The 14,894-nt window shown below is 38.3% G+C and overlaps 1 protein-coding gene across 8 annotated transcripts in view; it reads right to left on the minus strand.

Moving 5' to 3' along the window:
* The window catches only part of ZNF608 (zinc finger protein 608), a 74,648-nt gene extending 60,065 nt beyond the window's left edge, over positions 1-14,583 (minus strand). For 4 of the 8 annotated variants that reach the window (XM_075272290.1, XM_075272288.1, XM_075272283.1 and 1 more), the window contains exons 1-3: positions 14,411-14,583; positions 12,237-12,498; positions 10,699-11,794 (exon numbers count right to left, since the gene is read on the minus strand). In XM_075272290.1, coding sequence (XP_075128391.1) covers positions 10,699-11,565 — 867 coding nt within the window. In that variant the 5' untranslated portion in view covers positions 11,566-11,794; positions 12,237-12,498; positions 14,411-14,583. Of the gene's footprint in view, positions 1-10,698; positions 11,887-12,236; positions 12,794-13,953; positions 14,036-14,410 lie in introns of those variants that run through there. The other 4 variants (XM_075272285.1, XM_075272287.1, XM_075272284.1 and 1 more) reach the window with 4 other exon arrangements.
* Between the last annotated feature and the right edge of the window lie 311 nt (positions 14,584-14,894).

Raw genomic sequence — 14,894 nt, forward strand, 5'->3', positions numbered from 1 at the left:
ACAAATTAGATTTTCCCCCATAGTGATATTGTTATTCTAGTTCCTACATCCATCCAGGGAATCTGTAGTCACTTGAGGTTACCACTAACTGTGCATGACAATTTGTTGAAAAGTGGAGCTATCCTTTAAAAAAGCACAAAAAGCATTCATTTAATTTCCATTAGAGATGCTATTGGCAGGAAAATGAATCCCAGGCTGAACATACAACAAGAAAAGTGCTGCAACGCTGCCGTTATAAAGTTATAATAAAGCCCAGATTTGATAGCATTATCCATGTAGTGCGGTGAACCACACACAAACAAACAGCTCTGTATGAAGACCGAGAACCGTAAGGCCAACCCTTCCAATTCAAACATCATTATTGCTTTTTAACATGAGCCATCCAAATTACCCAGCCAAAAAAGAGGTAAGAGGAAATCCAAAAATAATCTGGTCTGCCTGTATATTTTGTAAAGTGAAACTGCAGGTTGTTAAACACAACTTACTACTTACTTAACCCTTTTATAATGTCCCCTATAAAAGTCATCTCAGGGGGTAAAAGTTCATGGTTCAAAGAAACTGATAACTCCTTGGACAAATGCGTTTCCATGGCCGGAGCATTAACAACCTGTGGAAATGTCATAATGTTTACAGAAACCTGGCTTTCCGAGACCAAAGACTGATATTTTCCTGCGTTCCTATCCCTTTTTGAGAGTATAAATATTACATCTGTATTCTAAGTTTAGGCTTGAAGAGAAAGTGGTTTCAAAAGGTTTTGAAATGATTTTCTTTGATGGGAAGCTATTTGATGGTTGAAAGGACATTTTTCAGAAAGAAACCTGGAGAGCATTATGAAAGGTTAGTGTGATGAAATCATTCTCTGTATGATATTCATTAAAACATTTTTCAGTGCGTTCAATACAAGGTTGGGTCACAGTAATGTATGTCGGACTGACTTTCTAGTGTTGCATTGCTTACCTAATTAGTTATCGCCTGTTTATTCTATCAATATTTGTTCATAGAATAAAATATTACTTGCTTAATAAGTAAATATGGAAATGGTTGTCAGTACATGGTTGGGGGTGGCTATATCTCTACAAGCTCAATTAGGACGTTTTTGGCTAATAGGTCCACGGTCCAATCTGTAGACTACTATGTATTAGTAGAGATGTGGGAACAGCATAGCTTTTCCTCCCCAGGAGATTAAAAGCCTCAGAAATAAATCAATAATAGCCTATGCATTTTAATGGTAGACCTGCCATGCTTCATTTAACTTACAGTGGTGGAGCAGGAAAAATTTCCCCGTGCAGTTAAAAGCCGATCATGGTAGTTTTAAGCAACGAGACCCACCCACTATCAGCTCCTATTAAGGGACCTCTACTGTGTGTCCATGTAGTTACCAGCATACTGGTTTACTAAATACCAATAAAACTTATACATATGGATTTATAGCATTCATAACTCAATGATCCTACATTTTTATAGACTGACAAGGACAAACATGGCCAATTCTACTCACCAACCTCTGGCCCCTGACATCTAAGGGTCAAACAGCATCACAGATCTTCAACTACTCTTGCAATGAACACTTAGCCATAAACCTTTCCTTAAAGCTACTCTGTCAGAACAAACACCAGCTATAAACTAAGCACACTGTACTGTGGGGCATCTTGCACCTTAGTCATTGTGAGCTAATGCTCCAATTGTGAGAAATTCAGCTTTACTTAAATATTCAAATAAGCCTCTAAGTGCTACTTGGGATGTTTCCTCGGATTCAAGTGCCCGGGAAAACTAAGGAAAACATTTGCATATTGACAAAAGGCTGAATTGGAGCACTGGAGCAAGGAATCACAATAAGTAATGTACCATTGGAATCTGCTCTACAATACAATCTGTTAAGTTTATAATTGATGTAAGTATTCAAAGGTAACTTTTCTTCATTGTAGCGTATACACATAGTAAACAAAGCCAGATTGGACTGTCAGACAAATCCTTTCACTTGCATTTTACAATACCTTGAACCACCTCCATTTTTACCATGATAATTATTTGATGTTTTTAACCTTTGATGGCGGACACAACTTTGTTGAACCTAAAAGTAAGAGAATAAAGGTGGTGGTGACAGATGTGAATTCTAAATTCCAAATGTCCATGTGAGCACATCTTTAATAATACCGAAACAGTTCTCATCAAAGACAATGGGTCACATTGAGGGTATGTTCACACAGAATTTTTTGCAGGTGTAATCCGCCAAAAAATCCGCCTATAAAAACGCCTTCCATTCATTTTTTTAAAAAGCCACACGGCAGAAAAGGTACCCTGACAGTATCGCTTATTATTATGTTAATTTTATTGTTGGTCTTTAGTAATAAATAGAGATGAGTGAGTATTATTCGATCGAGTAGGTATTCGATCGAATGCTATGGTATTCAAAATATTCGTACTTGATTGAATACTACTAGCTATTTGCAGTTCAATTCAGTTCAATTGCATTCAATTCAGAACCAGCGTTGATTGGCCAAATGCTATACAGTGTATAGCATTCGGCAATCAACACTGGTTCTGCAGAAAGCTCGTCCTTGCTAGTCGGGAGAGCTGGCAGCTTGCTGTTACGAGGGAGCTGACTTTTTTGTCATAGGAATGCATTGCCCAGTGTTGATTGGCTAGTGTACAGCATTCGACCAATTAACGCTGGTTCTGCCGGAGGCTCGTCTGTGAGGAGGCGGAGTCTAAGATCAGACTACAATGGAGACTGCTGTGATCTTAGACTCCGCCTCCTCACAGACGAGCCTCCGGCAGAACCAGCGTTGATTGGTCGAATGCTGTACACTAGCCAATCAACGCTGGTCAATGCATTCCTATGACAAAAAAGTCAACTCCCTTGTAACAGCAAGCTGCCAGCTCTCCCGACTAGCAAGGACGAGCTTGCTGCAGAATCAGCGTTGATTTGTCGCAGGCTCGTCTTTGCTAGTCGGGAGAGCTGGCAGCTTACGGTTACGAGGGAGCTTACTTTTTATCAGCGCAACTGCAAGCGCTGTGCAGTTAAAGCGCACGGACCCCACAGACTATAATGGAGTCCGTGCACTTTAACTGCACAGCGCTCCTCCTAAACACTCTCCTCCTGCTACTCGTGGATTTGGTGACTCTCCTTTAGTCAAATAGTGGTTTACCCTGGAACAAGCATTTTTTTTCCCATAGATTCGATATTCAATCGAGTAGTCGAATATTGAGGCTCTACTCGAAACAAATATCTCGAATATTTCACTGTTTGCACATCTCTAGTAATAAACACTACTATCACAGCATTCACTTATGACTGAGGAAAGCACAAGACAAGGATACAATCATTCCCACAAAAATAACTTGGGAAAGTATCAAAATTCCTATGTACTATTCATTGACTCCTTTCTGTATATGACGCCACCTTAGTAGCAAAAGTAGTAAAAAACATACATGAATTGAGGCTAGTTTTCCTATCTGGATGTAGCCAGGTCGAGAAATAAACTGGTCTGATCTACAGTATGCCAACATGGAAAAATGGCTACTTTTATGTTTGGCTATATTGTCTGGTACAGGAATAAGCTAAGACATTTGAATGTTTGATTTCAATAAGATCATACTGTTCTGTCATTTCAAACATCTGTCACCTCTTATGGCTTACATGGGAGAGAAAAGGTCTTGGAAGAAAAGCAACTAAATAAAAGAATCTATTGACACCATTCACTCAACATCTCCAATCCAGTTTCAGTAAGAATTAAGACTCTCACCATTTCCCTATGCTGTTGTCTTCAGAGAGTAACATGAGTGTTTCTACGTGAATAGAAGCACAAGGCGTATTCAAATGCAAACCTAGCATTCCAATTACAGAGAGAACTAAGGTGTAATCAGCCCTTTTATCCTCTAAGTCATTGACAATAGAAGAATGTACATAACACTGCTGGAGGTAAAAGTTCCTTCACATCATGATAAATATTCTACTCAAGACTGGAATGTCAAGCTATTCTATATGTTCATATACCATGCCATTGAACAATAAATGATCAAAAGTACGCCCACATTCACATTCCCTTTTTATATATTGAAAGGAGCATTTTTTTTCTTATCAAAGCCTATTGACAATCTTTATGGAATTAGAAATACAAAATACCCATGAACATGTGGATATAAGTATGTCTATATATATAAACTAGTGATGTTCGTGCCTTTGTAATAAACAAAAGAATCCACATTGTAAACTTTATATATCTACTTTATGCTTCTACAAATCTATTGATGTAGATGTTGTAAGATTGATGGGATATATGGTTTAGCAAAAACTAGCCAAAATAGATTAGGAAAAAAAGCGCCCTCACTATAGTCTAATGGTAGGTGTGAAGGATGAGCGACCTCTTCAAAAATTTGTTCCAGTTTGATTTTGTCTGGTCTGTTTCAAAATTTAGATTCATTACAAACCAATTTGATGTAAAAGAGGGCAAACTGTCTTAAGATGCTGTCACTCTGAAGACTACTGGGACTCTGTCTAACCCTTGTGATGTTCTCTAATGCAAACACAGCCTTAAAAATGTCAAAGTGACAGCAACGGATATGGCTACGGATAAACAGATGGTAGCTACTTATAACAAACAGCATGCACTTTCTGAATTTCTTATGAATTTTAAAATTTCACAGTTTTTGTATATTTGGCAAGGATAAAAAGGTCAAATGTTATGGAACCATCTTTATGCAGAGTGATAGTTTCCTATCCTACATATATCAATGAAATAAAGTATTTTTCTCCACTTCAAAGTACATTACACTTCCCATAACCCCTACACTGTATTACATGGGTATTACTTCCTATCTGCCTCAAGTTCCCGACAATACAGACACTTTGTTATAATGCGTATGAGTTATCAGTGGTGTCTGACTTATAGTCCCATATTATCAGCTGTCTCCAGTCATGTGGGCTGTTTAGAAGCCCTTATGGGGAAGCCCACCTAATACCTGAGATTATGTGGTCCTTGTCTCTACTTTTAGCTGTAACACAGCTGCCACCATGTTAGTTGCTTTGTCAAGCTCAATCTTCAAAATCTTCAGATTCATTCAAACCCAAAGTTTTTGAAACATTTTTGTTTCTCATGACATATATCTTCAGCTGAAGGTTTCTATGACAGTTATTCTTCCCAACCTCTCCATGCGCATGGACACTTGGTTCAGTAGAACATGCATGGATTGTGAATGGGGAGAGTGAGAACAGCTTAGTGCCAAGCTCATGTTCCTTCACAATAAAGAATTGGGTATCTTGACATCAGCCTACTAGACCTCTTTTTTCCCCCAAATATTGGCCTGAACATTTGGTACACACCTTGGTCTAATATATATGACCACCTTAAGAACCATGACCAATTTCTAAATGGACTGTGAACTCACACCGTTTACAATGTGAATAACTATCAGCTATCTCGCCAACGATTTTATTATCTGATCACCATTAAAATTGAGCAAAATTTTGAAAAATCCAATTGGTAAATGTAGTTCTGATTTAAGACAATGGAGTCTCAAATAAGGATATGTATGTTAACCAACTATGTCCCATATGGAAAATATTGGGTTCTATAATATGAATATTGCTGGTAAATAGCAAACCCGCATACTAACTCTTTAATCACCATATGCGAAAAAACCAGGATGGAAGCAACTATTACTATATACAGAGCAATAATTGGCCGAGACAATGAAAACTGTCTACATGCAAGGCGACACTTCTTATCTGCAAGCAATAGTCTGTTGAAATTCGACATATACAATATCAACAACTTCACAACTCAAAAGAAAATAATGAAGGAAAATGCAGTGAACAATAAAATGTTCTAGACAGGTGGAGCTGACAATGAGGCGGTGTTGACATCTCCTTGTACACAGTTTTAGCATAAGCATATCTACACCTTGTATCAGCCCTATGCACACTGTTTTGCATTTTTAAAGACACTGCTTTCCTATTATAACCATGTCAAAAGATCTGTGTTTTCCCTTTTGTTCCAGCTATGACAAACCCTCCCTGCAGCTTCACCATTAACATGTCTGTTGCCTGTCAGACCACTCAAAGATAATGTCATTTATCTGAGGGTGGCACAAGACCAGTCATTAGCCTCAATAAAAGACCTCAAACAAAGGCCAGATGATGTTTTCCTTTTCAATGCTTGTATGCTGGCAGGTCACAGTTGTAATGGATGAATGGCGAAAATTTAAGTCTAAACCTCCTCAACAGGGAAAAAGTGTGGAGACATAACATTTTTATTAGGTGATTTGCCACTTACCAGACCACAAAGCTAAAAACATTAATTTTCCCATTGAAAAAAGGACTGGATATATACCACATATACACTGCTATCTGGAGGGGAATGAAAATCACAAACAGATGATACTATTCCAAAATCAATGAAATGGGATGTTGTCCAATTCCATGAAATTCACTCATTGATGTGGTACACACTTTGTAATAGTAAAACTGTATGCAACATCACAAAAGAACCTAGGATATAATAAAACCCTTGTGTGGTTCAGTGCAGGGAGGTGGAAATTAGGAGCAGATGGGACTTTTTCTTCTATTGCTTTCTGCGGGAGAATGCCATTAGCTGTAACTAAAGCTAGATATATTGTTATACAAATGTATCCACTTTATACCATGTGCTGATACAGTGTTGGACAATCTACTCATGTTTACATCCCAATACTACCTAATAAAGAATAGGAAATGTCATAAAGGCTGCAACAAATTAATGATCATAGACATTAGACATATCTCACTATCACATGAAAATGGACCTGTCATCACTTCTGATATTTCTATTTTGGGAAATAATTGTATTCTCCATAAAATACTAAGCATTTTTCTTAAGACTCACAGTTACTCCGCCTAGAAAGTAACACATTAATTGACAACTGGATGTTACAAATTGGGGTTGACTGTGAGAACATGTCAATTTATTCACAATCTTCTAGGAGGGATAAGAGAAGAATGCTACAGTGCGTTGTTACATAGATTTTTATGGGTAATATGTGAATTTACAAAAACTGAGCAGACTGGTCCTTTTTAAGATTGAAGTTGGGGTACACTTTTACCATGGATAAGCTAAAAAGACATATTTGGATCTCCCATGTATCTGCTCATTACAATATAATATAGTGATATAGTATATGGTATAGCAATATAATATAGTAATAGCTATTTAGAAGAAAACAACTATTCTGTGCGGAGGCAGAATTCAGTCCAATTGGGGGTCAAGTTTTTCCAATTGTAGTGGGGTGTTTAAGGTACCTCATTACATATATCATCAAACTATATCATGGTGATCCTAAAATAGATACCCAGAGGCAAACCTCCAGCAAGACAGTTTTACACATCTTCAATCATTTCAGTAGTGCTACAGTATGTGAGAAATAATCCAACTTTACTTATTAATGAAAAAGACATACAAAGGAGTTCTCGAGTATAAGAAATCAATGGTTCAAACAAATTCATTACTTCATTTCAACAGCATTGGCCATTTCCTGATTTGCCGTCACTCAGATGCTACATTATTAAATAGTACGATTAAGTAAAAACCCACTAAGATCTTCAACCAGGCTTATTGTCAGGCACCCATATTTAGCAGTGCATTTAATTGCTAAATCGCTTATGTAGATTTAAGAAGTGGCTGCTGTGAAGCCTCAATAGACTTTGTATTTCAATTAGAGTCAGTGACCTTTTTGACCCAGTGTTTTAGTCTGCAAAAAGTGCAGGTTATGTGCAAGGCACTGAAGAGACTCGCCATAATGAAGGCCATCAATGCATTAATCAAGCTGGACTCTATGCAAGGATAAAGTGGTTGGGGGCTGGGACAGTCTAATATTGGACTCTAAAAAGGCGTTCTTGAAACCTTAAAGTTTATTTAAAAACCTAAAAAGGATATATAAAATAGGATATACAGTGAACAAAGAAGAGTGCATGGGCAGCATTTATTTCAAACAAGAACCTAGTCATTTTGATCTCTTTAAGACATTCCCCATTGAACTTTGTAACCTTTTTCTTAACAAACATTGCTTTGGTCAATCGGATATGTAGAATAACAGGAAACTCCATTAAGCCCCATTGTTAATTCCTAGGACATAAATCCATGAGCACCTTATGCAAGTCTCGGTTTTACAAAAGATTTCCTAAGCCTATGGCTTTAGTTACCTTTGAACCGTGAGAAATAAAATTTTTGGAACTGGCTCTAAGCTCTAGTACATGCATCATTTGGTTTGCTTACTATACAGAGTGGCGTACAAGCACGTAAGCCATTTGTGTCCGCTCATTATCTTCTAACCCAATCCAAGAGTATAATAATTGTTTCCTATAATCGGAAACATATTAAAGGGTAGTCGTTCCGATGTCTTACATTGCATATCAGGGCAGCTAGGAGATACCCATGAAGGAATGAAATATAAAAATTGAGAATCTTCAGTCGTTGATACCCACTGAATTTTTATATTTCATATCTACTGGCTAATATGGTACAAATATATATTTTTCCTTATACCCATGAAGGTAGACAATAAGAAATAGTTTCTTAGGATATAAGTCTTGGACTATCAACCAATCAATTATCCCATCTCCAATGAGAATCCTCATTTGTCATTTGTCTTTTTTATTGCCCACGCATATGATCATATAATCCATTCCTTTCCTACAATGATCAGCCATTTTCAAGGTAAGACATCCATTTTTATGTTTCTCTATTTCGCCTTCAATGTGATCACTGCATTGAGATCATGAAGATCTTTTTCTTATAAAATATATCACAAAATGGTTCACGGTAAAAAAAAATAAAAAAGTGCAATAAAAATATAGTAGATGATAGAAAAAAAGACGTCTTCCAATTTTAACAGCAGTTGACTGGGCCATTTCTAATAATTGTGTAGAGTCAAGGCAACAGCAATAAGATATCACAAGAATCTGACTGGTTTAAAAGGAAATATTTGCTTGAGGCAGAGCAGGAGGGGAAGGTGACAAAGAATACAACATTGTGATGTAAAACATGACTTTACTCTTTCAATGCCAAAGAAAGCTTCAGAGATTGCCTGGTAATTGAATTCACTGCAGAGTTAATAACCGAAGCCATAAAAACACAACAATGGCTAAAATATAATTCTCACACACATTTTATCTCTGAAGGAGCGCTGTGAAAGGAATTATTAAGAGAAGCAGGGAAACCACAGCATGCTAATCTTGGTTGCCATGACAGCAGCCTTTGAGATTCTGAAATGTACAGATTGCCGGCTAAACAAAATTGTTGATTGTGAACATTTGGCTGGAAGATTAAAAGGCTAAAGGGGATATAAAAGGGCGGTACCTCCCACATTCCAGGAAGCCACTAAATCCAATCGAAAAGACCTGACTCCTTAACCAGTGCTATTATAATCACTGGATTAGGGCAATTTATCTGGACTGTTAAGGCTGATTAAGAAACTGCACATTACAGATTATTGACAGGCAAAATACCTACAGTAAAAGAGCTAAAGCATAAACAAAGGGCGACAAATTTATGCAATGCATAGATTGCTGGCGGAAAATGTGATTATCTTTCTGCATACCGTGTGTTTGGAAAAACACCCAAAAGACTCAATTAGGTTTCTAACGTTCTATATAATACTAATAGTTGTGACAAATACATTTCTAGAACAATTTTTTTTTTTTAAAAAAAAAATTTGCGTCAAGGGTCATTTACTCCGCCATGGTGGTACCGTTAAAGGAATTATCTTATCTTATCTTAAAGTATTTGTCATTAGATGCACTTTTTAGGCGAGAGTTAAAACAAGTGGGGCTAACAATGAGTCCAGAATGCATAATCTTCACAGTACTTAATTCATGAAGAAAAAAGCACACCACACACACAAGGGTTCACCGCCTGTAGAATGCATTTGACCCTTAATTATCAATCAACAAAAGCACTAGTTCCCCAGAGAAACCTTACGCCCTCTGGATAACTGCTAGTAAATAACCTGCCTCAATGAGCAGCAAGAATAGCCATTCTCTATAACCAGTCCTAACATTTGATTTGCTCATGTGCTTTCAAGCTACTTAGCATTCACACAGTTCAAGACAGACTGGTTGAAATCAAAGGAGTGCCTGAAACAGTGCTGTCTTGCATTTCTTGAAATAGCGCTCTTGTTACATCCTTCGAAAAAAAAAAAAAAAAGACTTTATTTTTTCTCAGTGCAATCCTATCTAGTACAGCACTGCCAATGCAAGAGGATACATGAGACACCTCCCCCACCCCATGGGCAAACAGAGCAGATTATTGTAACCATGTCATCTCTCACTGGTTGTTTATACTCTAGCCTGTTGTGCAAATAGAGCTGGCTGCTACAGGCAATAAGTATTATGGGGGAGGGGTGGAATAGTAGCGACATTAACACCAGATAAACACAACGCAAAACAAAAGGAGAACAAAATACTTGACTTGCTAAATAAAAAAAAGTCAATGAATATAAAGAAGTTAGAGATCAATGATAGGTGGCAAAATAAATGGTCAAAAACTCTAAAGCATTAAATAGAAAAAGTTTGTCAACAGTGTATCTTCTTGGAAGAGTAAAGAGGTTAATGTTGGATTCTAAACATAAGTCTATCAGATAAAAACATTCCAAAGAAGGTAATATAATAAAGACTAATGCACTAAATGGAAAATGGTAGTGGGAAAATGAAGGGTTGTACTTTACCTTTTCTGTTTTTAACTTTTTGTTTCGCCTGTGGCTTTCTTCATCTTCCTCTTCTTTTTTGCCTAGTACAGAGTTCCCCATTATCCCTGAATCAACTGTACTCTTAGCCAACTCCCCTGCAAGGCTATTGCCACAATGAAAAGGACTGCCATTCCCAGGGGCCTTTCCACCTCCAAAACCATACAAATGCACAACTGCTTGGTTATTCACTCCAGTGTTGGAATGCCCAAGGTCATACAATTTATTACTGCTGTCCTTTCTAGACTTTCCAGAATCCTTATCCCTTTTTGAGCCCCTGGTGCTTTGGCTTTTACTTCCAGTTCTCTCCTCTTTGACATTTTTCCCACAAGTAGTATTTGCTGTAAGGCCAACTCCATTAGTACTATGGCCCAGTGCTGCATTCATGCCAGCTGAAGATGCCACCTCCCCAAGGCGTCCTGCCTCCTGCTGTCTTTTGCCAGTGCCACTGCTAATCTCAGGCATCCCATACAAAGATGCAGAAGGCAATGACTTATTAACATCCTTCGAAGTTTTACTCCTTTTCACTTTTGATTTGCTAGACTCTTTGTGGCTGCTCCCTTGGGAGCTAGATGCTTGCTGAACTGAAGCAAATTTGAGGCTGTCAGCTAATGTAGAGGAGGTAGAGTTAACTGGTCCACTTGACGCCAAGCAATGTCCACTGTCCTTGGAAGCGCAACCACTATTTGTTGAATTGCTCATCTCAAATTTCTGTCTGTCCTTTTCCAAATCTGCATCCAAATCAATAATTAAATTTCCCACACCAATTTCCCAGTCATCACCACTGTCATACGCATCAACTGCAGTTGGATCCACACCTTTCCCTACAGTAGAAGTGCTCACTGACATCCTGAAGATGAGACAGGTGGTATTACATTCCCATGAACTTGTTTTTGGAGAAAAGTGGACATTCGTCAATCTCTGTGTGATGTTGTCCAAATTTCTAAGTTAATAATAAAAAAAGAAAAAAAATCCCAAATTTTAGGAGATCCAAGTTATCCCAAGAAAGAAAGTTAAGTCTTTTTGTCCAATGTATTCCATTAACTGTTCAAATGCGACTTCGGTTGATTTACAGCTCCTGTGGGGTGGTAAAGACAGTCAGGGTTAGGCAACCATACAAGTGAACCTAAATATTTGCTGTATTCTACCAGATGAGTCATATCGTGGGCTTCTTATAAGTCACTATTTACACTTTAATAATGCAATAAAACATATAGCATCTATATAATAATGACCTTGCTACAAACGTATCTGATGTCTGTTTTGTAAACAATATAGCAAGATATATAAGGTGAGTAAAAGCAATAACATCAGACAGCAGAGAATGGTTAGGTGTGTTAAATATAGTATTACTGACTGCACAGGAAACTGATTAAGACATACACTTTAAGTGTTCTGCACCAAGGTGGCCTCGGTGACCGCCACTGATCTTGTGTTTGACAAAGATGAGTAAAAGATATTATATAAATATATATGATCAGTTATAAAGTGGTTGCAATAAAAAGAGACAAATAACTTACCTTGAGTCATTTTATCTATTTAATAAGGCCACCAAGATAAAATCCTACAACCCATAGAAATCGAACCAGGTGGATTCTTCATTTTACCAAAGCACCATGAGTTCTCAAGGAGAAAACAAGTCATATATCCGGAGCAGAGGGTAACCATGTAATTCACAATATTCCTTGTTAGCATAAACATGAGAATCTTTCCACTTTATTCCTCTCTCTCCCTCTCTCTCTGCAGTCTTCCTTCCTTTCAGTTTTACATCAGGGATTCACTCTGAAGAGAACAGCACAAGGAGGAATTGTTTCACAATTTCATCCATGAGAGGAGAAAAAAATCCCAAAAATGGATAGAGGGAGAAAAAGTTGTAGGGTTTATTTCATTGACACCACTTGAATCACGTCTTTCCTTTAAACATAGATTTCACAGCCATCCTGATCAGTTAAGTAATGATCCCTATGAACAAACCTACAGGCGTCCGGTTGTAACAAGACAGAATGTGCTAACATCCAGATAAATTAGTGAAAGGGAGAGAGAGAGGGAGAGGGGGGGTGAAGAAAGAGAGAGAGAGGGAGAGAAAAAAGAGGGACTGAAACTCTGGTCTGGATTCAGCTCTGTGCTTTCTCAGGAAGTGGCATTTCCCACACCCTCCCCCAACCACTAGTTTTTCTGACAAATCTGCTTTCTTGAAAAACACATGAAGAGAAGGGGGAGGGAGGAGGGGGCTGCTGCTTGGAACAGTGATGGATCTGTGATCTGATAAACCTATTATCAAAACATTTTTAAGTGTGATGCTCAATCTTCAGAGAGATGTGAACCTTCTCCTCTGCACACTGTAATTTGTTTGTGCTGCTTCAGCAAGTCATTGTGGCATTTAACTGTTTATGGAAAGGCCAATGGCCATGCTCCCACATCTATAACATTGCAGCTGGCTGAATCTATGTCAACATGGGGATTTGCTGGGAGTGCAGAGCATTGCATGTAGCTGATGTTAATGTGCTGCTTTTGCAGGGTGCCAGTGCACTGATCTCTGTGCATGCTTAGTATTTTTAATTAGCTGACATTCCCAGTTAAAACGCTGTAATGAATTGCTGATAGATTGAAAGTCTAGAGTGGTTTGTTAGAAGAGGAGAGAGCGAGAGAGGAGGGAGGGGGAAGGGCAGTTAGCAACAAGCAGCCATCTGAAAGCAGCTATTTTGTTGCAGCTCAAGCTTTTACATCACGTGAGGATCAAGAGCTCAATTGCTTGTCGTGACGTGAAAACACAAAATGGGTGACAGGCAATATCAGGAAAATGCTCATCTCGGTTTTAACACAAGCAAACCTCTTTAGGTTCTCCTGCTCTCCCTTCCTCCCCTGCCACAACTATTACTCATGAATGCGAAACAGTTCTCTCTGCAGCTGTACATCTGTGTCTCAGGGGGGAAAAAACAGACAACGTGCTATGCATGCATGGCTAGGTTTTTTTTATCCCCCCCTTTTGATGAGGGGGTTACGTGTGTCTGGAAGAAATCTACACACATTAATGTATCGATTGTCTGCTATTTATAAAGCACCAATATATTCTGCCACACTGTACACACTTATATCATCGGCGGGGTTCAATAGCATAAGCCAACGTTTAGTAGCAGAAAAGCTAAAGATTCAAGTAATAAACTTAATTGTTGCAAAATTTACAAATCTGACATGGATTACAGCACTGAACATTTTATAAAAAAAAGTATCACGCACCTTGTCATTTACAGATGTACTTGGATCTACGTGAAAAGGTTGTGATCATGGGGCTAGCAGTTTTTCTTGAATTAGCTGTCATCTGTCATTAGAGAGAGAATAGATTGCATTGAGCAGTGCAGTTTAGGGTTAATGTCCTTAACTGAGCTTCATAGGTTTCAACATATGAGAGGTGGAAGGAAAAGTTGCAATCTTGCTGTCAGTGCATTGAGCGAGAGATACAGTAAAATCCACTCAAGGCTTTCTGTCTTGTGGATAGAATAATATTCTGTTTAGGTCTATATTAGTGGTGTGGAGATGGTTTCCAGGGTAATGTGTAGGAAATATCCTGAGTGTGGATGTATGAGGAGCTGCGCACCCTTTCATTCCTCTGTTCTAAGACAAACAGCTTCCCAGTTATTTTACTGGACAAGTTAACAGTTCAGTATGACACAGCGTTTCACACATGTGTACTTACGATCTGAATAGGATCAAGATGACCTTTGCTTCTAATTGCATCAATGTTTTATGCTGCTGCTGCCACCGAGAGATTATTCTACACCTATATTGTGCTCATGATCCCTCCTGTTTGTACATTACAGAGAGCTATTTCTTCTTAATGATCACTAGGCGAGCAGCAGAACTGGGGAAAATCACAACTGGGAAAGAGAGAAGAAGAGAATTGAGCAGTGTCTCTACCTGAAAGGACTTTTCTTTGTTCCTAATGCCCTTTCTCATAAGACCAATCAGACTCAAGCATTTGGGGAACTCAGCCTGCTGATTGGCGGAGTTTTTCTTTAGCCACAGTGGGGGAGGCAAAGGAGAGCATAGTGCTGTGTATACACTTCTAACAAACACTCATGTAAGAGGAGAAGCCAGTTACACGGCAGGCTGCAGAAAAAATTACCCTAGCAATAAACACATGTTCCTAACTGAATTATGAGCGGTGTGAAATGCAACCC

This window comes from Leptodactylus fuscus, chromosome 1 (genome assembly GCF_031893055.1).
Source record: "Leptodactylus fuscus isolate aLepFus1 chromosome 1, aLepFus1.hap2, whole genome shotgun sequence".
Classification (NCBI taxonomy): domain Eukaryota; kingdom Metazoa; phylum Chordata; class Amphibia; order Anura; family Leptodactylidae; genus Leptodactylus; species Leptodactylus fuscus.